We start from the raw sequence: 23,862 nt of genomic DNA, 5'->3' as shown, positions 1-23,862 counted from the left end.
CCTCACTGTGCTAGCAAGCCAAAAATCTTCTCTCCCTTACCACAAATAATGCATAGGGCAATCATTATCTGTGCATCTTAGATCTAGTAGCTGCTCTTGTCCTTGCTTAATAAATGAATCAATGGGAAATAACAGTTTGATCATGAAATTTATGAAGTGCAAAGATTTCACAAGTGATAATACAATTAAATGAGCTTGAAGTAGTTAATTCTTTCTTAAGTACCTTCTTAGGGAAGTCATCAGCTCTTAAGATTGGATATGAAACATTTGATACCGCTTAGCATAATCTTAAAAGACTGGCTAGCTTGTAATTTTAGACATTTTTCCTGCAATTCAAAGAGCTGCCACTAGATGGTAGCTTGAATTACAAAACTAAATGGTTTTTCTAAGACTAAGCATTTAACACTTAACTCAATCAACCTTTTTTTTCCTATAATGATAAAACTCTGAAATACCAACATATATATTAAATCACTGTATTTGTTCAGTATAAATACGATCTGGAATAAGTTTTAAAAAAAATAAAGAAATGGAGATACAAGTGATATACCATCTCAAAATTATATTTCATTAGTTCAGTCACTGCTTACCAGATATTTAATCTCTGGGGTTTTTTTCACATCCATTGTTAAAAAGTTGTAAGGCTTGTTTACAGGTGCTGAGTGGTCATGTAATACGTGAATCCCTGCCGTTTGTTGCTTTGCAGCTTTGTTTTATTACTTGGCTGCTGGCTAACCAACAAATACCCTTATAGCAATTTCACAAAATTATGTTCTGTGGAATGCTTATATTGAAAGTTTTAGGAAACGCTGTTTACTTCTTCTTGGCTCCTGGACATTCACAGTGCATGCTAGCATATGACAGGCTGTGCAAATTCCTGTTTCAAACAAATCCATTTAACCTTTTTAATCCATCATTTTTCAAAACATATTTGATCATGGAACTGTATTTTTTAAGCTAAAACCAGCTTATCCTGTAGTACACTATTACAGTGTAAACACTGTAAACAGGTGTTTCATAGATACATTTTGGAAAAACTACATTGTTCTTGAAAGAGCAGCCATCTGCTTCCACTACAGTTTTCTGCTCTTCTTTTCTTCTCATGTTAAAAGAAAGAAAAGCATTAAAGAGAAGAGCAGCAGAGAAGGAAAGAGGGAAAAAGAGAGAACTGGTTTGCATAATAGCTTGTAATATGTCATTCTTCTAACTAGAAAATGCTATCTTGTAGCAAACATGCTTTGGTTGCTGCTAGCTCACTCTACTGATTTCTTCTTTGAAATTCCTGGTTTATCTACAATTTCATTTTCCTAAAATATTTTAAGGATATACTTTTGTCGGGTCCGTTATCAAAGGAACGAGACTGAGACAAAGTTACGCAAAGCCTTATTCTATGCCAAGCATTAGAAGTTAGACCGACCGGCCAGGGAAATGAGGCTGAGACAAAGTGAAAGTTAAGTAAAGCTTTATTCTATGCCAAGCATTAGAAGTCAGACTGACTGGCCAGGGCCTACTCCTAAGAGAGCGACGCCCCTTGGTCTTACAGGCTAGTTTTTATAGGGCACAATCGCAGGCATCTACATATGTGGCTTTGGCTGATTGGATGTCTCCTACTTGTGTGTTTTAGTAACGGTTACCTGAAACTGATACTAGTAACTGTTGAGGCGCTTACTAAACAACAAAATGGCCTTGTTTTAGGTATGTGTTTTAGTAATAGTTACCTGGAACTGATATCAATAACTGTTGAGGCATTTATTAAACAACAAAATGTCTACCTAGGCAACATGGAGTCACTATGGCTAAGTAGGCCCAGGCAGGCCCTAGGGGGTTAACATGTTTTAACGTGGAATCAACCCCAACACTTTACCATACTCTTCTTTGAATAACTCTATCAAAACTTTCTTATAGAAACTGCTTCTTTTTAAAAAGAGAATATTTTCTTTTCCTTCTATCCATTATGAAACTATGATTAAATTGTGTATATATATATATATATATATATATATATATACATATATATATACACAATATATGAGAAAACTCTGAGAAGTGGAGGGAGAGACAGGCCAACTAAAACCTTGGTACCCAAGGAGTGACATAGTGGTGAGTTCCCTGGGATTTCTCTTTGCCTCTTATATCCCATGCTGGGGAATGGAGAAGTTGACAACCCAGGCACAAACAAAAACAATCCCAAGGAATGCCTACTTTCTGCAGCCAAAAGACCCAGAAAAAGACCGCTTAGCAAGATTACACACTTTTAGATAATAACTGCTCTACTCCAGCCAAACACCACAGAAAAAGACTTCAGCCCCAAACCCACCCCCAGCTCAGCACAGACTGTGTAGACAGCCTCTTTCTCATCAGCTTGTAATGAGGTAGTCCAGGCTCCTGAGCCTGGGTGGTATGAGAGAAGACTGGAGTGGAGAGCCAGGAATCTCGTAACCAGTAAGCGTTGGCAAGGCCTTCCCCAACCCAAGGTGTTAGTGGAGGCCATGTGGAGAGCCTGGACTAGTATGTCCATTTGGTGGTGAGGAGTCAATCCCCCTCCTCTCTGAATGGTATCAAGGAAAGCCTAATGAGGAGTCAGGATGTTTACCACCTCTCAGTGGTAAAGAGGCCACTTGCCCTCACTACACTTTCACTGAAGGACAGGTGAAAGGCAATAATAAGGCACCTATGCCCCTCCAGTCAAGGTGGTATCATTGAAGACTAGTGGGGATTCTGAACTCCCATTCCTACTCAGCAGGGATAAGGAACGTCTCCCTCGGGTTACCGACTGAGGCCAAGAGCTGAACTCCCACTGCCCCCTGGCAGTGATGAGACAGCGTCTCCCTTTCCTTGCCAGAGTGCTGTCAGAAAAGGATGGCTGAAACACAATCCCTAAAGAAAATCTAGTGTCTCATAGCACAATACCCAAAATGTCCAAGTTTCAATTAAAAAAACCACCCATCACACCAGGAACCAGGAAGATCTCAACTTGAATGAGAAAAGACAACCAAGAGATGGCAACACTGAGTGAATACAGATATTAGAATTATCTGACAAGGATTTTAAAGCAGCTGCTATAAAAATGCTTCAGCAAGCAATTACAAACACACCTGAAACAAATGAAAGTTTTAGCAAAGAAACAAAACTATAATAAACAGCCAGTTAGAAATTTTACCTCTGGAAAATGAAATAGCCAAAAAGAATTCAGAGGATGTACTCAAAAGTAGGATGAAGAGGACGGAGGAAATAGTCAGTGAGCTTAAAGATAATGGAATGGAAATTAACTGATCTGAACAACAGAGAGAAAACAGACTAAAAGAAAATGAAGCTAAGGGACATGTAGGACTATAACAAAAGATTGGAAATTTGTGTCATAGAGTCCCAGAAGGGAGAGGAGAGTGGGACTGAGAAAGTATTCAAAGAAATTCAAGTGAAAAGTGTCAAAACTTGGTAAAAGATATAAACCTACAGCTTCAAGAATCTGGGGGAAGTCAAACAAGATAAATACAGAGAAACCAAGACCGAGACACATTGTAGGCAAAGTTCTCAAAACCAACAGACAAAGAAAAAAAATCTTGGAAGCAGAAGAGAGAAATAACACCTTACCTATAGGGAAGAATCAATTCAGATAACAGATTTCTCATCAGAAACCATGGAGGCCAGAGAATGTGGGACATTTTTCAGTTGCTGAAAGAACATAAATGTCAACCCAGAATTCTATGCCTAGAAAAAATATCCTTAGGAATGAAGGGGAAATCAAGTCCTTCTCAAATGAAGGATAACTAAGAGAATTTGTCACTAATAAACCTACCTTCAAAGAATGGCTAAAGAAAGTTCCTTTAGCAAGAAGGAAATGACAAAGAAAGAATCTTGAGATATCAGGAAGGAAGAAAAAACAATGGAAAGAGTTTTTAAAAATGGATTAATGCAATACTTTCCTTCTCTTTGAGTTTTCTAAATTGTTTGACAGATAAAGCAAAAATTATAACAATGTCTAATGCAGTTCTTAATGTATATTGAAGGAATACTTAAGACAATTATGTTACAAATGGGTCAGGGCAAAGAGAGACATAAAAAAAAAGTAAAACTTCTGCATTTCACTTGAACTGGTAAGATGTTGACACCAGTAGACTGTAATGAATTCTGTATATATAATGTAATACCTAGATCACCAATTGAGAAAGCTATTCAAATAGATAATATTCAAATACCCTATAGGTAAACCAAGAAAGAATTATAAATAATGCTCAAATAACCCTGAAGAAAACAGAAAAGCTAAAATAGAGAAACCAAAAACTGGAAAACAGAAAAGAACAACAAGAGTAAGGCTTAAGCTCTAATATATCAATAATTACATTAAATGGGAAGTGTCTAAATACATCAGTTAAAAGATGGAGATTGACAGAGTAAATTAAGAAAATATGATCTCACAGTATGTTCTGTTCCAGAAACTCACTTCAGATATAACTATATAGGTAATTTGAAATAAAAAGGTAGAAAAAATACCATGCAAATACTAATCAGAGCAGAAGCGGTGCCAGTATAATTCTGTGGAGAAAGCAGAGTCTTTTCAACAAACATAAAGGCACAACTGAATATCCACATGTAAAAGAACTAAGTTAGACCTAAACCATAAACAAAAACGAACTCAAAATGGATTAAAGACCTAACTGTAAAAACTTAATCTATAGGGGCGCCTGGGTGGCTCAGTGGATTAAAGCCTCTGCCTTCGGCTCGGGTCATGATCCCAGGGTCCTGGGATCGAGCCCCGCAGCGGGCTCTCTGCTCAGTGGGGAGCCTGCTTTCACCTCTCTCTCTCTGCCTGCCTCTCAGCCTACTTGTGATATCTGTCTGTCAGATAAATAAATAAAATCTTTAAAAAAAAAAACCTTAATCTATAAAGCTCTTAGAAAAAACACAGAGTAGCTCTTCATGACTTTGGATTAGGCAATGATTTCTTAGATTTGGCACCAAAAGCAAAGGAAAATCAGATGAATTTAACTTCACTAAAATTAAACCACCTCTGTGCTTCAAAGGACACCATCAAGAAAATGAAGAGACAACTCATAAAGTGGGAGAGAATATTTACAAATGATATATCTGATAAAGGATTAGTGTCCGGGAAAAAAAAAAAAAAAAAACCTCATACTAGTCAATAATAAAAAGTAAATGACCTAACTTTAAAATGGGCAAAGATATGAATAGACATTTTTTAAGAGAAGCTATACAAGTATCCAATAAGCATATGAAAAAATGCTCAACATCATGAGTCATTGAGGAAATGCATATCAAATTATGAGATACCCATTCACCCTGGCCAGAATGGCTATAATCAAAAAGATGGACAATAGCAAATGTCAGTGAGGATATGGAGAAATTAGAACCCTGTATGTTCTCAGTAATACTGGGAAATGGTGCAGCCACTTGGAAAGTAGTTCAGTAGTGCCTTAAAAAGTTAAACTCAGAGTTTCCGTAAGATAGCAATTCCACTCCTAGTTATGTACCCAAGAGAAATAAATATACGTATCCACACAGAAACTTGTACACAAGTGCTCATAGAAGCTTTATTTGTAATATGCAAAAACTAGAAAGAATCCAAAGTCCATCGATTGATGAATAGTAAAACCAAATATGGCATATCCATGCAATAGAATACTATTCAGTATTGATCCATGCTACAACACAGATGAACCTTGAAAGCGTAAAGTGAAAGAAACCAGACACAAAAGACCACATAATGTATGATTCCACTAATATGAACTGATCAGAATAGGCAAATCTATAGAGACAGAAAGCAGATTAATAGTTTCTAGGGATTGGGGGTAGGAGGAAATGTATAACCATTCTAACATTCTGGGGTTTCTTTTTGTGGTAATGAAAATATTCTGAGGGGCGCCTGGGTGGCTCAGTGGGTTAAGCCGCTGCCTTCGGCTCAGGTCATGATACCAGGTCCTGGGTTCGAGCCCCACATCGGGCTTTCTGCTCAGGGGGGAGCCTGCTTCCTCCTCTCTCTCTGCCTGCCTCTCTGCCTACTTGTGATTTCTCTCTGTCAAATAAATAAATAAAATCTTTAAAAAAAAAAAAAAAGAAAATATTCTGAAATCAGGTAATCTGATCATTGCACAATTATGGAGTATACTAAAAACCAGTGAATTTTATTTTTAAAAGGTGATTTTTATGGCAGGTGAATTATATTTCAATTTTAAAAATGATATGAGATAAAGAAAACAAGTGACTATATTAATATCAGAAAAAGTAGATGCGACTGTTCATAACTTTATTTGTGGGAGCCAAAATTGGAAATAATCAAAATGAATGGTCAAGCAAATGCAGTTCCCTCCATACCATGGAATAAGACAACAATAAAAAGGAATAAACTATTGATATAAGCATGCATCTTCTGGGCATTATGGGGACTAAAAAAACCCAATCTCAAAATGTCATATACTATTTGATTCCATTTTATAACATTCTCAAATGACAAAATTACAGATATAGAAATAAATTAGTGGTTGCCAGGGGTTAGGGGTGGGAAGATGAGAGGTCTGAGTATCACTACAAAGGCAGGGAGGTCTCTGTGCTGTTGGAATGGTTCTGTATCTACACAGGTGATAAGATAGCATAAAATTATACACATCTATTGTACCAATGTCGTTTCCTGGCTTAATATTATACCGTATAATTAAACTGTATAATTATTTCAAAATTCAAAATAAAACCAAAAAACTTTTATAGTTATCTAGAAATTTCTTCACAGATGTTGATGGATCATGCTGCTTCTAATCTATTATTGAAGGTATAACAAAAAACAAAAAAATAGTACAGTCTAAGTTAAAAGAATTATTGCTAAGAAAAAGATTGTATCAATTTGATACTTAAATTTATTTAAACTTATATCAACATGAATAAGTAGTTTATGCTGTTTGTAGCTTTTAAATTCAGTATTCAGTTTCTTGAATAAAATATACACTTGTTATTTTATAGAAAGGGTTACTGAAATTAAATTGTCAACACAAGATGGCACTAAATAAAAGAAAAAACTTGGTTTTTAAAACTTGTAAGCTTTGCTACATATGGTCAAAACAAAACTAAACAAAACATTTATGTTTTGTTAAATGAGTGACTCATTTAACTGTGCAGTTGATGAAGCCCCAAATTCACATGAAAACCGAATGGTGTTCAGCTCCAATAATTTAGTTTTAATAACTGGTCCTGTCTTTACAAATCAGAAGATTTAAGCATTACTGCATTTTTCCAATCGTGATTTAAATCATCAAAGATGTGCCCAAGAAAAGAACTCTTGTGAATTCAAGTCAGAAAAGCCAGTCATGGGGTGCCTGTGTGGCTCAGTGGGTTAAAGCCTTTGTCTTCGGCTCAGGTCATGATTCCAGGGTCCTAGGATTGAACCCTACATCAAGCTCTCTGCTCAGCAGGGAGCCTGCTTCCTCCCTCTCTCTGCCTGCCTCTCTGCCTACTTATGATCTCTGTCTGTCTGTCAAATAAATAAGTAAAATCTTAAAAAAAAAAAACTATTAAAAAAAAAAAAAAGAAAGAAAAGCCAGTCACAGTGAGACGTTAGCATTCTTTCTTACTTCCAGTTTTCCAAACTGACGAATAGCTTTGAGAAACTGAGACTACACCAGATGAAACAAAGTAAAGTTCGGCGAAAGGAGTTACCGCACCTCAAAGAAGAAACACCCTTTGAACTGAGCAACTTGAACCAGAAATTAGAGGTGAGCCATGTACTTTGTTAGTTTCTTTCCTGCACCGTCAGGATCCATTCCTGCCGCTGCTACAGGCTGGTCTCCCGTCTCCGCTGTGCTCCATGGCACGTACAGCTGTGGTAACAAACACCATTACAAATCAGCTGCTCATTCAATGTATTTTCTTAGTGCACCTTCCCTTTAGGCACTTAGCGAATTAAAACATCACTTTGATTTATGCATCTTTTATGCAGATCAGCATTTTTGGAGAGCCAAAAAAAAAAAAAAAAGTAGAGTTCAAAGAAACTGCAGATGTTGAGTGAAATTGAAGGACATCCCTGGGGTCAGTTAAATTGAATATCTAATAAATCTTTTAATGGCTATTTAACTATTGGGTACTTAAATCCCAATGAAGCCTCCCAACAGTTTTTGGAAGAGGGCTTGGAGTTTCAGGGTTTTTTTCTTAAAGAGGTAGTGCCACTCCAAGATAGCAACCACATATTACCCATAGCTTCAGAGATCTCTATTTTACTATTCATGGAAGCATTTATTTTTATCCCCTAACTTCCCAACCTTGGAAAAAGCAAACTCATTATTTTCCGGAGCTCTTGAGCGTTCCTGCTAAAGATCATATAACAGCAGGTAGATTCTACTATAAATTGCTGTTGTCTAACGTGAGACCAGCTCCTAGGCCTTCCATTATTGTTCATTAATTGACCTCAAGATAGCCTATTCCATTTCTTCTTTTGCTCTCAAGCCCTAAAACCCAGCATCCCCCTTACCATCCCCAACTGGTGATTTCCCTTCCTTCTACTTGCCTGATACATAAGAGTTGGCCTCTCACAGTCACCCAGGTATATACCTAGGAATTAATCTGTTCTTTTCTCTTACCCACCATATTCCAGCCCAGGTTTGCCCCTTTCCCTGGTCTCCTGCCTCTTATCTCCCTCCTAGCTAACTGTCCTTGCCCTGTTTGATTTTCATCATTTTACTCTTCAACTCACAGTCCTTCTTAAACTTTCCTTCCAAAATATCTTTAAAAGAAGAAAGAAAAATCTAGGACCACAACCCTAAAATCAACCTGTTGCAAGAACTTTACTGAAAAACTTGGGTTTTAGCTTTTAAATTCCTACAAATTTTACATTCTACTGAATAATACACGTTTTTTAAAAAAATACAAAATTACTACTGCTAAGTAAAATTGACTCTATAGGAAAATGCACCATGTGCCACGTGTAACCACCTGGCTCTTACAGTGGTATGACCAGACCGGCTTCAGAAATATCCTGATCTCAGAAGGCGCCCAAAGATGTGCTTTCACTGAAAATGCTGAGATCAAGTCACTGATTAGCCTTTTGATTGATTTCTCATGGGGTTTTATGGGACAACCACAGCCATATAAATTATTCGGACAAAAAAAGTCTGAAATTAATATTAAGTACTTTGTGTGAACACTTTTACATTTAGGGAATGAAATATTTACATAGAACAGATTTCATGAATTTATAGATGAAATTAGTGGCAAAATACGAGCTGGGGCACCTGGGTGGTTCATTCGATTAAGCATCTCACTCTTGGTTTCGGCTCATGTCATGATGTCGGGGTCATGCGATCAAGCCTCATGTCAGGCTCCGTGCTGGGGGTGGAGGCTGCTTGAGAGTATCTCTCTCCCTCTGCCACTCCCCTCCTCTGCTCATGCACTCTCTCTAAAAAATATATATGTATGTATATATACATATATACACACACATACACATATATGTATATGTATATACATATACATATATAATATGTATGCATATATATTATATATATAATATATATGACTTGATGGGTTTCTACTTATATAAAAATTTTTAAGCACACTGTACAGGTGGTTTAATCTGTATAATTATGGAAACACCTTTTACTTAGGGCCATATGAAAAATTAATGTGTAAGAGATGGGCTATTCCAGTTTTAGTCTGCATCTAAGCATGTTTTTCCTTTGGGAAAAATGTTTATTCACTGGTCTAGTAACAGAGAAATGGGAAATAGCATGTTGATGTGGAAGAACATGACAGTTTATAATTTAGAACACTTCCTGACTGACTCATTTATTTGCCTTGTGACCTGTAGGCAAGTTGTTAGCCTCCCAGAGATTTCATTTTTTCACCAATAATTGGGGTTAAAGTACCTTATAGGTGACATTTGGCTACATGAGAAAAAAATACACATTTGTATATATTTAGATGCACACTGAAGCATTTAGAGGTGAGGATACATGAGGTCTAGAAGTTGTCTTAAAACAGTCCAACAAAGAAAGGGTGGAGAGAGAGGGGGGATGGAGGTGGTTAGGTTGATGGTGGTCAAACTGAGTGAAGGGTACATGGGAGTTTTTTAAAAATCTCTACTTTTATGTAAGTATGAAATGTTCATACTAAAAAGTGAAAGCCATCTTACAGGTGGAGGTTTGTAGAGTCCCATCACTAAGGAAATGTGAGTTTGTCTTCCAGTATTTAGTAAAGGGATTAAAAAAATATATAATAATGGACTTGCCCTAGAAATTAATCTTAATGACCCTGACCCTCTCTCAACCTTGAAGAACCAGAAAAGTTCTTCCAGCCATGGGGAATTTACTCTGGAGGTTTAGGCAAGTCTATGGACTCTCTGAAACCTAGTGGGGACAACTCCAGCCCCTAAAAAAATCCTAATTTCCCTAGGTCTCTTTATGGTCCCATAACTTATGGATATGTTGTGTGGGCTTGAAACCAGTCTTGAAACCAATACATCTATAAAATCAAGAAACCAGGACTGTTATGAGCACCTGCTGATATTTCTGTGACCCATATTTCTAGCCTACTTGGCCTCATTCTTGACCTCATTTCTACCTGTTGTAGAATTTGTAAAGAGAATTTGCCTCCTCTTAAAGCATGCTGGGAAATATTTATTTTCAAGATTGAGATTGTCGGGTGTGTGTTGCTAAATACTAGTATTATCTGAAAGATATGAACCGTGTATGTCAACCTTGTCCATATTTTGACTTCTAACTCCAAAGATTCCTTCCAAAATGAAAGTAAACAGGAATTTTTAAAATCTGCATTGTACTAATTTGAAATATCAGCTATTTTGTATAGGAGCCTAGTTTTGTAAATTTGTTGCTATTATGGAAGACCCTGTTTTTGTGTACCTAATTTTAAATTGTGAAATGTCAGAATCAAAGTCAATAACTTTATATGAACTGTTCCCATTTGTCTTAATAAATATGGTCCATTTATCATAGGGTATTATATATTTAAAGGGGGGCATATCCATAGTTTTCCAATCTTAAGACTACCACTCAATTTCAGGTCATCTTTAATTACTTACTTAATTAATTTAGTATTAATTAATTAATACTAATACTAATTAATTAATACTAAATTAATTACTTTAATTACTTTATAGCCTTCCTTGACTGATTGATTCCCAAAGCCATATCCTTTCCTTGTGTTAAGTTGTGAACATTCATGGTCTACAAATACACTACTTTGAACAAAAACTTGTAGAACCAAGTATGTTGCATCAAATTCATTCCACCACTTCTTCCCCAGGGCAGCCCTGCTGGTATCCCAAGTTAGGCCTGAAATAGCTGTTCTGTTCCCCAGAATGAACTGATTTTGGCTTTACCTTGGACAGTAGCCTTGAAATCCACAAGGGGACAAAGTCACTAAATCACTCCAAGCCTCATCCCATAAAAAACAAACAAACAAAATTAAGAATACAGGTTTGGTGATAAGAATCAGAAGCTATATCTGGTAATAAACTCAAGATGAGTGACTTAATATTTATTTTGTTTTCCAAATGAGGAAAGAATGGATATAGTTGTTTAGAATGAAAATGTACAAATGAAAGAAGCCTTACTCATTGTGCTTTTAAGTGAATAATTTTCTTCAATTTATGTTTGTCCCCCACTTTTTAAAAAGGAATTTAGAGCAAAGTCAAGAGAATGGGACAAGCAAGAGATACTCTATCAGACTCATCTGGTTTCTTTAGATGCTCAACAAAAATTATTATCTGAGAAGTGTAATCAATTTCAGGTACATTACCTAATACTACCCTCTAACTTAGAAAAAATTAGAGGTTAACTATTACCATCTTTGTAACCAATCTTATTACAGATAAAAATGCCAACTAAGAGAAAATAACCAGAGTAGGTCTAACACTGGGTAAAGTCGCAAGTGCATGAAAATTTGTAATGGTGAATTTAGTCTACATGTCTCGAAGGATGGTACTTTTAAAAGTGATCGTTTGATTATATCATTAAAAAACGTATGTTTTTGCATGCCTATGGGCAAGTTGCTTAAAAAGTCTGAGATTGCTGACCTCAAGAACCTTACAGCTTAGGTGTAGAGACAACACATGTATATATTTACAGATAATTAATGGCAAGTGAATAGGAAACCCTTTTGGAGTTCAGAGGAGTAAGGGAAAAATTTGGGCTGAGATAGTAAGCAACTGTCCTCCAACAGGAGTAGGACTGGGGCTGGACCTTGAAGAATGGTTGTATTTTGAGAAGATATCCTGGGTGGTGGAAGTAATGGGAGTAAAATCACTGAAGCAAGAGAGCAAAAGGCAAATTATGGGTATTGAAAATGGGCCAGTTGGCTGGGAGTCCCTGTGGAAGGTGAGGAAGGATAGGAGTTGGTAAGCCTGGTGAGTTGAATACAGATTATAATAAGCTTTAAAGTCCTGGCCAAGGAATTTGGAATTTTTATTGAAGCCAGTGAGAAACTATGGTTTTTGTTTAATTTTGGTTTTGTTTTCTTATTTTTCATTCTTTACATTCCTTGAATTACATAAGTTATATATGTTCTCTGAATTCAACAATACAAAATAATCCAATGTAAAACTTATAACTTCATCTTCTCTATTCTTATTGATTTAATACAAATAATAGGTGTTTTTCTTTCCATACTTTTTCTTTTGTTTGTACAAACATGTAAAGTATGTATTTGGGGGAAGTTGTATATTTTTTCCTTTTTAAAATTTTGTTGTTTTACTTAATTATCCTTCCTCATTCATTAATTCATTCTGAATAATATTAAATAGAATTTGGTTTCTATTACGATATGTATCATAGTATATAGTAGCTATACCATAATTCTTTCAATCATTTCCTTATTGATGAACATTCAGTTTGTTTTTAGTTTTTTTGCTATTATAATACTGTAACAAATATCCTTGTACATACATCTTTAAATGCTAGTATTTTTCTTTTGTTAGATTAAAAATCCTAGAAATAATTCTTGAGCCACAGGGCATTATGTCTATTCAAATTTTTAAGATAAATACTAGCATATTACTTCCCAAAAGATTATAGTAATTTCCATTCATGGACATTTTGTGGGGGTACTCATATATTCACCAACATGGAATGTTATCAGTCTTTTGATTTTTACCAACTTGGACTGATAGCAGAATGGCTTGATTTGTTTTGCATTTCTCTGACTACTTCTAAGGTTGAGCATCTCTTCCTTTCCTTCTTAGCCTTTTCCATTTCCTTTTCTGTGATTTCCTGTTTATAAATTTTGCCAGTTTTTCTTTTGTGTTGTTTCTCTTTTTCTTATGAATGTAAGAAACTTTTGTACATTAAGAATTGTTGACCCTTGTTATACGTGTTGACAAGTCTTTCCTACAATCCAAGTGTCTTTGTTTAATTTTGTTCATTTTGGTTATTTTCCATCCTATTGACCTTTTCAACTATTGTGTGATTGTGGCCACAATTTTCCTCTTCTGAACATTCTTTCTTACTTACTAAGACTTCCCTACTCCAAGCCCCCTCCCCTACTCTGTGTCTTTGCTCTGAGGTTCTACAACTATGTTTTCTCTTTACATCATCCGAAATGGAGGTTTTAGAAAAAAAAACACAGGACTGAATCACAAAGAGAGAAACTCCACTACAAACATACTGAAAGATGTTTTTCCCAAGTCTTTTCTCCCATTCTTGAATGTTATTTATGGAAGCTTAAATACGATGTTCTCCCTTTCATTGACAGTCTTAATCTTTCTCAGAAACAGGCACAAAGTTACCAAACTCAACTCAGCGGTAAAAAGCAGTGCTCAGAAGACAGCAGCTCAGAAGATCCTCGGTTGATGAGCGACCCAGATCACAGTTGTGAAGCCAGTGAAAGAGATGAGTTCATTATTGAAAAACTAAAGTCAGCTGTGAGTGAAATAGCATTAAGCAGGAATAAGTTACAAGATGAAAATCAGAAGCTCTTACAAGAACTGAAGATGTACCAAAGACAGTGCCAGGTGATTCTTTATTTTACAACTGATACTGCCCACAAGTTGTAGAAATCGTGACTGAACTGGTATATAGATTAGAAAGCTAATTTTCTATGCCATGTGTAAATTCTGTTCCTAGTTCTTCTTAGTAATTCTCACTTGATAATAAATTCTGTAATCCCATAGATGCTTTTCCCCACCAAAGTGAACATGAGTCCTCCAGTAGTACAGAACGATGGCATTACCGGGACAGAAGAGCGCTCACTCACAGACCCCTGTGCCTAACACCGTGGCCCTCTGGCCACACGCTGCCCTGTGTCCCCAGATTCTCTCTGACCCTGTGCCTCCCTGACTTGCAGGAATCCTGGGTTGGAGATCCAGGAGACCAGTAAAAGGTCAACAATCTAATTACCTCAATGAGAGGCATGGAGGTCACTCCCTGGGATTTATCACTGTTCACTTTATCATAATCATTTACCAAGTAGTCTGGAGTTTGGGGGTTTTTTTTGCTTGTTCTGAAGTAATTTCTATATTGGCAGATGTGATTGCTGGTTTTTCTGAGCATAAATTTTCTTCTTAACCCAGCAGTCTTTTCTGTCTTCCTTCCTCCCTCCCTCCTTCCCTTTCTTCCTTTCTCCATTCTTTTTTCCTTCCTTCCTTTCTTTCTTCTCTCTCTCTCTCTTTCTTGTCTACTTCTGCATCACTAAGAAAGTAATAGAGCATTCATCAAAATTGGTCATTACCAATTTCTTTACTAAATATATATTTCTTATTCATGGATATCCCAGTTAGTTGACAGATTCTATAGTTTTATCCCCCCGTTTTGGTCTTATCTCCCCCCTACAAGCATTTGGCCTTTCTCTACCAGCTCGAGCATGTCTGCTGGCCCACTCCATCCCTTCCTCATGCTGACTCCGGAGGTCACTACCTGAGCAAACCTCCACTTCTCTAAGATATTCCTCAGGATCTTCTACCACTTAAATTCCCAAGGTCATTTTTTAGTCTTGGGCCAACTCCTCATTTCCCCATCCTGCCACATTATATATGGGATTCGTTCTTTTATTTCTTTCTCTACCGGCATCTACTCCTCCATTTCCTCTTTCTCCGTGTCTATAGGGGGGCTGAACACGAGGCTCCTGGCTTCTCCTCTTCCATGGTATTTCTAAGAGAAGGACATCTCCTCCATCCCCAAATCCAGCTTTGTGTGGGGCAGGGGGCGGGGCGGGAGTGTGATTCTAATACAAATCATCATATAGATGTAAACAAACAAAGCGAACAAACCACAGATCCTAAGCCCTGAACAAGCCACAAATTGTCTAGAAATAGGGGTGGTACCAACGGTGTTTTCTCCAGCTTTGCTATACCGTAAATCAGACTAGCCCTTCCTCTTCTACTCGAGAGGCTGTCAGGTGGCTTCTGGTGTTCAGTTTGCCCGTCAGCCCACCGGTCCTGACTGAAGGGTTTGCAGGACCTCTACTTCTGAGGCCATTTTCTCTCAGGGGCTCCCTTCTCGATCTCCCTGGGCAATTGGTCAGGCCTCTGGCTCTTATTTCAAGACATTCTGCAGCTGTCTTTGTACTGCTAGAGTCTGCACCAGGATCACAGTCAGTAAGTCAGGAGAGTATATTTGTGGGTTGTTCCCAAATATTCTCCCCTGGGCTTTAGGTCCTCCAGCACGGACTGAGGAGTCAGTCTTCTTTGTCCCTTTTTGAGGTCTTTTTGGTTCTGGTCCCCAGAAATCTATTTTCTGTTCTATTCTCTTTAGTTTTCCCTAACGTATTTCATGAGTGAGCCCAGTTATGGAGTCTGCTTCTATGCTTCAGTGAGGTTCAACTTCTCCACTAACATCAGTTCCTCTTAATCTCGCCAAAAAAATTTTGTCTGGACCTATTATAGCATCCAAGAACATTCTCTGTTATAGGCTGAGGTTCAGCCTTCAGTTCTTGGGCTCACTTGGAATATAGAAATGGCTACTCTTACCCTGTATTCTAGAAACAGCCTCTGTTCTCCTTCCTTGGCAGCATGACTGACCTTCTCTATAATGTTTTCCTTGACTAGCCCCACCTTTCTCCTTCTCAGAATTTCATCTGTTATATTTTTCCAGGAAGGGAGTTGAAGAATCTGGTTAAAAGAAAGAATGTTGCAGATAGAGGAAGAGTGTACATTGAGAAACATTAATAAATTCACATTCTCAGTTCAGACTATAATCTCTTCCCTCTCTCCAAGTGAATGACTTATATGAACACTTCTCATACTGACACTCCTATTGACAAGAAGGGAGAAGGTGCAACCAGAGAATCTGAACGTGTAGCAGGAAGTTAGAGACCTTGGACCACCTAATGGTCAAGGCCTCCCTGTCCTTTGGGAGATGTGTCCTTTGGGAGATGTGTCCTTTGGGAATAAATCAACTCTCTTGACCCAAGTTCAGCAGGGTATGACTCAGCCTTCTGCCCAAGAGCTCTACAGACTTCTCAGGACTTACATACATGCACTCCTGAGAAGGCTCCATAGCTCGTCCAGGCTAAGGAAAGGCCATGTTATCCACTTTCACTTTTCCTGATATATATGTATATTAGCATACATAATGATTTACCAATGTTCCTGAATATATACTAACAAAATAAAAGCCCAGCCACTCATAGAAGTCAATCAATTGTGAAATAATTCATATTGATATTTATACCAAAGGTTATAAAATAACAGTATTAGTTGTCCCCAATCGTTATGACTTTCCTTTAAATCGGTGATTCTCTAGTGGAGTGATTTTGCTTCCCAAGTGACACCTGGTGATGCTTGGATATATCTGTGGATGTCATAATGGGGTAGAGGGATGCTATTGGCATCTAGTGTGTAGAGGCCTGATACACTACATCCAATAATGCACAAGACAACCCCCACAACAAAGAATTATCCAGAACAAAGTATAGATAGTGCTGAGGTTGAGAAAACTTGATTTAAATTTTGAAATGTTTCTTTTTCTCATATTCTTCATGAGGAATTTTCTACTCTATTTTATGATCTTTTTCATAGTTAATGATACATTTTAATATGACCCTTATTTATCTTTATTTCTATGCCAATTTCTATGAGACAATTTGCCAAAGTTATTTTTACAGATTTTTGTTCACTGAACAAAAATAATTTAGTTATCCTTAGGTCTAGGGACATTATTAAATTTAAACCAAGAATCTCCATTTTGTATTTCACAAAAGAATCACATGTATTAAAAAAAAAACAAATTATTCTGGAGTATGCTTAACATATGAAGGTATGTTAAAGCTTTAAGTGAAGAAGATCTTTGAGAAGTAATTTGGTTCAAAAACTTAAAGGTAGCTAACAGATCAGATTTCTATGCCCAAGAAAACACTACTTGTTTTTGATGTCTTTAGAAGACAAATGCTGAAAATAATGCTTTTATTTGCCCTTTTCCTTGTTTTATTTCTAAATTTGACCTAGGTTTCATTCTCTTGCTTTAAAACAAATACGAAATAAGAAGTTATCAATTATTTACTATTTGTTAGCTGGTTTGAAGGTTTAAAAAAGCACTGCTCTCAAACCATTAGGCAAATTTCTAACTAAACAGATGGGCCTTAAACTTGTTTTACAAAATTCATATTTTACCAAATGGGAATAATTAGAGGTAAATAATCACTTAACCAGTGCATATATTTAGAAAGAAGTTTCTCTTCTCTTTTTGCAAACCTGTCATGTGACAGTGTTCCACATCTCACACATGAATTTAGAAAGACAACCATTTCAATTTGAATTACTGTCACTTATAGTATATACAATTCTCTTTAGTTTACAACACACTTTAATGCCAGCTGCATCTGGATTTTCACATGAATCACATCTCACTTGTCTTTCCACAACTTTGAAATGTGTCAGCATCCATATTAATGCCATTGCACATATGTATTTACTACGCTATATTATGCTCACATTTTTAAAATATGTGGCATTTCCCATTAGAAGTTAATGACAAAAAGAAATTGTTGCATTTTTCTAATACCTATGCCCCCCCAAAACTGACCTTTTCTGTTGGCTTGTTAATGGATCCTTAAGGCACTAGAGCCACATTGTCCCACAGAAATACAACACAAGCCACAACTATCATTTACATTTTTCTAGTAATCACATTAAAAGAAGTCATAAGACATAGATGAAATTAATACAGAATAGTGATATATTTTATTCAAACCAACATATATCTAAAGTATTAGCATTTCAGGGTGCCTGGGTGGCTCAGTGGTTAAAATATTATCATTTCAACATATAATCAACATAAAAAGTTATTAATGAGATGAGATATTTTACATTTCTTTTCATACTAAGTCCTCAAAATCTGGTGTGTAGTTACACTTACAACATACCTCACTTTGAAAGCCAAGTAGTCACTGGAAATACTTGATCTGTGTTCAGATGTCATAAAATTTACAGTTCAAAAAGTAGATTTACAGGGGCTCATGGCTGGCTCATTCGGTAGAGGATGCCACTCTCGATCTTGAGGTTGTGAGTTCTAGCCCCACATCAGGGGTCACTTTTACTTAAGAAAAAAAAAAAAAAAGTAGATTTACATATCTAAGTTGTTCCAAACTATCTTGATAGTATTCTAGTCACTGAACCAAGTACCAAAGAGTCATTTTCCTAAATATTTGCATCCACAGTAACAAATAATTAATTTGGATTTTATGCAAAAGCATGCCAATTTTAAAGCTACATCTAAGTTAAACAAATTCACTAATTCTGTGTCAACTCAGTATTATTGACATTGAATTCAAAGGGATATTGCATTAAGTCAAAAAACAACTCTCAATTTATCTGTATCAGCAAAGCTTCTTTTCTTGTACTTTTATAGTCAATTTACATAATTCTGTCTGTTATAATTAAAGTCTTTTGCATATTCCTCCATGCTAGAAAAACATGTCAAATCATTATTATTGATCTATTTTATGAAAAGTTTCAATTTTGACATAAATTCTCTTACCTGGGTAGCTAGATCACAAATAAGCTTATTTTTCCCAAATATCAGTCTTATAGGTATTCTTTTCCAATAACAGTAAACAAATAAACTATTATTAGCACATTTTATGAATTTTAATTAACTCTAGCCCATGGTGACTCTGCATTTCAATGGCCTGGAATTAAAGCCTTTTTATCCTCTCCTTTCCCCAAGTGAAGCTACTTGCCCACATGTAGCTTCAAGTGGTGGCAAATCTACAAGTCAGGGAGCCCAGATGGTGCCTTCTTCAATTAGCCAAAGTAATGGATGACATATACATCAAATCAATTTGTTTTTCTACTTGTGAATCTATTGTTTCACATTTCTTTTGTTTATTTTGAAATTTCAGCCTCATCTGAAAAATCCTCATTGTTTGAAACAGGGGCTTTATTCAAACACATCTTTATCCAAACAAGTTTATTAGATCACCTTGGGAATATATTTTTACTCTTATTTCCAAGTCAGCCAGGAACTTGTGGGGCTAACGTATTGCAGTGAGGTCTTTCCACAAACGCAGGTCTCTAGGTCTCCCGGAAAATAGTATAAATCTAAGGCTTTGGTTAAAAAAAAGTTTCTTTGGGAACTCATATGTCCTGTACTATCTGCATAATTATATTTCTAGGCTCTGTGAATTTGGGGATAAGAATTAATGAATAAGGAAACATGCCCAAAGCTTGTACATGAAATTTTATAGCAGTATTATGGCCAAAAAGAAGAAACATCAGATGTCCAGCAACTGACAAACTAATAAACAAAATGTAGCATATTCATACAATTAAATATTATCCCTCACCAGAAAGGAATAAAATCCCAATACCTGCTATAACGTGGATGCACCTTGAAAGCATTATGCTGAGTGCAAGAAGCCAGTTGCAAAGGCCACATATCATAGGACTCCATTTGTGTGAAATGTCCAGAATAGGCAATTCCATAGAGACAGAACATACATTCGTGGTTGCCAGGGACAAGGGGGAGGGAAAATGGGAAATGACTACTAATGGATATTGGGTTTATTTTGGTTGTGATAAAAATGTTCTGGAATTAGTGGTGATACCTGCAGAACTTTTGAATATACTAAGGCCCGCTGAATTATATACTTTCAATGGGTGAATTTTATGCTATGTGGATTATATTCAAATAAATTTGTTATTGAACCAATGATTTTTTAAAGATATCTGTAGTGTTTTCTACAGCCTTTATTAGCAGGGGAACCTCTCACCTTCATAACACCCCAGCCTGTTTTAACCAGTAAGCTATAGTCTGTTTCATTAATTTTGTGTGAAACAAATTATTTTTGCATTTTGGATGTTCCAACTGGACTAGTAAACAAAAGTCCTGGATTTTTCTTTTCTAAAATCTGCCACTTTTGAGCTTTGTGAATGTGGACCAACTCTGACCTTTGATTTCCTTATCTACTAAAGTGGCAATGGAGCTGATGACCTGGGTCAGGTGTGCTTAATAAATATTAGTTTCCCTGTATATGTGAGTAGACGGAACCTGATGATTTGAAAGAACTCTGCCATAACCTTTCTCCCAGAGAACAGCCAAGTACTGCTGGAGAAAATCACTCAACAGGTCATGGTCACGAATCTCAAATGAGTACTCAGCACTGCCAGGAATCCTCCTCTGCTGTTCCAGTCAGCGAATTCTCCCATTCTGATTGGCCACATCAAACCTTCTCCACTCTTAAAAATCAATCCCGTGGGCACACCTGGGTGACTCAGTCAGTTAAGCATCTGCCTTCAGCTCCGGTCATGATCCCAGAGTCCTGGGATCAAGCCCCACATCATGCTCCCTGCTCAGAGGGGAGTCTGCTTCTCCCCTCCCCCTCCACCCTTTCCCCTGCTCATGCACGCGCTCTCTCTCTCTCTCAAATAAATAAATAAAATCTTTTAAAAAATCGCTCCGATGCCCCCACCTCCCCTTCTCCTTCTAGTGACATCTTTCTATTTCACAAGAAAAATAGAAGCCAACGAGAGCCACTGTCTTATCTCTCCATATTCAGATGCACAGACTTCCATTCTACATTCCATCTTCCTTCCTTCCTTCATTTTTTGTTTTAAGGTGATTCCTCCACTTGGGCTTTGGGACTCACTCCACCCACCTTCCCAGGAACCGATGCCATTACAATTATTCCTCCTCTCTCCTACCTGGACCCTTCCCAGCAGCTTTTAATCTTGCTCAAACCTCTTATGAACAAAATAAAACACTGGATTCACTGGATTGTTGGACAGTAGTGGACCCACAGCCCACGATTTATAACTCACTGTGTTGGCCAGCTTTGAAATTAGATTCTTCTTGGCTATTGTCTTTAAATTAGGAATTATTGGCATTAATCCAAATTTTACACATTAATATTTTATTCATACCTTTATGAATCTCTCAAACTCCCATACAGTGTGATCAGATTTGTGTGATTAATGGTTACTCCTTATCCCTAGACTGTAAGCTCGCTGAGAACAGAGACTATGTCTGTATCATCAGGGTTGAGCACATAATAAGGACTCAGCAAATATTCGTTGAGTAAATGAATGAATGAATGGAATTCTGTAAGACAGAGCCAACCAAGGACTCAATACCAGTTAATTGGAATTAAGCTGGTTCCTAGATGTTAAATATTTTAAATATATTATAATCATGATATCCAAATGTGAGCACTGGACCTCTTTGATGTTTTTATATAGGCCATGGAAGCAGGACTATCAGAGGTGAAAAGTGAGTTACAGTCACGTGATGATCTCTTGAGAATCATAGAAATGGAACGATTGCAGCTGCACAGAGAATTATTAAAAATAGGAGAGTGCCAAAATATTCAAGAAAGTAAAAAAAGGTATATTCTTAATACTCAGCAGGCTGAGAGAAGCAGTTCAAGACACAGTGTTTGAATATCTTAAGAGTTTGAGATTTAAAATGAGAAGTCTTTGTTTTGTATTAACATGCTGTTAATTATTGAATAATATTTGATATTAAAAATAAAATCCATGATTATTTCATCTTCAAAATGAATATATTTACTTACCTAGAAAATTGTATCATATTCTTATTTATGGATACTTAAGTAGCACAGTGAGTCGGACATTTTCTTAGAACTTTTGTTTTTCAGGATACTGTAAAGAGAGTAGTATTAAGCTGATATTTAATTGCATATATTGATAAATAAGATTTATTCCATATTTTCAAGTGTTTTTATTTTGATTGCCTATAAACCTGTTACTAACTTTTTCACTTGTAAATGTATTTCTTTTGGTCTCCATACTCACTACTTTGTCAGTTCCATTAAGGGGGTTTTGTTAGAGCAGATTTTTTTTCCTCTTTTAAAATCAGACAGATATTGTATATTCCAGAACCACAAAGGAAATGGGACTGCTAAGGATAATGAAATATTTATACTTGTGAGTAGAAAGTCTGACTGTTCGAACCACTCGCTGATGTTCTAATTCTCACTGGAACTTGAATCCTTCTCAAATCTGAAGGCTAATGATAGGATTTTAAAAACTGATAACCAAATGGTAAGGGATATTTTGCTGAAAGATGATTACCTGATTTTAAAGGCAATGATTCTTTGTTTAAAGTTGCGGGACTTGCTTGAATTTTTTTGAGCTCTACACTTACAACAAATGGCAAGTTACCTTCCTAAAAATGACCTATTATGTGTCTCACCAAAGATAGTAGAATGCCTATTAGCCAGTCAGTGCTAGAGAGTACTGTATCTGCAAGCTATAGATTTCATCACTGATCATTAATAAATCTACTGGGAAAATATAGTGCACAAGGCACTGTTCCAGTGTGGTGAGTTGATGAGAAATGTCTTTGTACAAAGGATGTATATGCCTAAATATGTAAGAAATTTCCCAGAAGAGCAAACCTTTCACCCCCTGTGTAGCTGTGGTTTTATGGAAGAGCACTGTAGGTACTTTCTGTGGTGCTGTCCCACAAGGCAAGTGCTGAATTCCAGACCTCATCCACTTTCCTTCAAGGTATGATTTCATCTAAAATCTTGCAGTTATTCACATATTTGGCCAATACAATTCTTTTGTTATGCCTAATGCCATTCTCTGTTTAAGGTGGTATTTATTTTGGTCTCCAAACTGCAGCTTTCTTGTTTGGAGGGTATTCCTCAGTTCTAGTATTATTCTGAGATGTGATGGAAAGATAGATACTTATCTTTTCACAGCTTCCATTGTATTTCAGACTTTGGGCCTAGTCTTCTTAGCCTTCGTCTTTCCCATTGAAAGTTTTTAATGCTTTTGGTTTGTTCTTATATGAAGGTGATTCTAGTGTTTCTATTGTTTCGGTTTCTTTCCTTTGGACTCTATTTTTCTTTCCAGTGGTATAAACATGAGGCAGCCCAGCCTCCTGGGTGTAGACACACAGTAGTTTTATACAAGTAGCATAGTAATGCTTTTTACTCATTTTCAGAACCTTTCTCAATAATGCTATGATTTGGTTAGCTTTTCCTTTTTCTTTAGCTACAGAAGCACCGTGGTATGATATGTTCTGAGAATTATTAAAAATAATCCCAACACTCCTACATAACAAATGATAATTCCTTTACATATTATGATTATTAGCATTTTATATTAGCATGATTACTGTTTTCTTCTTTGAACTAGTCCACATTGACCTTCAGTGTTTTTTCCAGTTGCTCAGTGAAATTTACAAGACCATCATGAGGGTGTTTCCCTCCCCCAATTCATTCAGCATTCCATTCCTTGAAATTGCTTTGGAAGAATTGAAAAAAAGGAAATGTCATTTTTCACCCCTTTCAAATAATAGCAAATAAGAAAAATTTAAGACTGATTCTGAAATAATGTTGGAAGAGAATATTGGATAAAATGCTCACAATATATTACTGAGTAGGAAACAAAAGGGGACTGAAAAATAATGTGTGCAGAACTTTCTAATTGTATGGGAAACATATACA

The 23,862-nt window shown here is 36.5% G+C and overlaps 1 protein-coding gene across 2 annotated transcripts in view; it reads left to right on the top strand.

Moving 5' to 3' along the window:
* DEUP1 (deuterosome assembly protein 1) overlaps positions 1 to 23,862 on the top strand; it is an 83,589-nt gene that overhangs the window by 22,262 nt on the left and 37,465 nt on the right. For both annotated transcript variants that reach the window (XM_047693268.1, XM_047693267.1), the window contains exons 5-8: positions 7,584 to 7,718; positions 11,632 to 11,745; positions 13,721 to 13,963; positions 21,623 to 21,768. In XM_047693268.1, the coding sequence (XP_047549224.1) occupies positions 7,584 to 7,718; positions 11,632 to 11,745; positions 13,721 to 13,963; positions 21,623 to 21,768 (638 nt within the window). The remainder of the gene's footprint in view (positions 1 to 7,583; positions 7,719 to 11,631; positions 11,746 to 13,720; positions 13,964 to 21,622; positions 21,769 to 23,862) is intronic.

This window comes from Lutra lutra, chromosome 10 (assembly GCF_902655055.1).
Source record: "Lutra lutra chromosome 10, mLutLut1.2, whole genome shotgun sequence".
Taxonomy (NCBI): Eukaryota; Metazoa; Chordata; class Mammalia; order Carnivora; family Mustelidae; genus Lutra; species Lutra lutra.
This window is presented reverse-complemented; position numbering and strand designations above follow the sequence as displayed.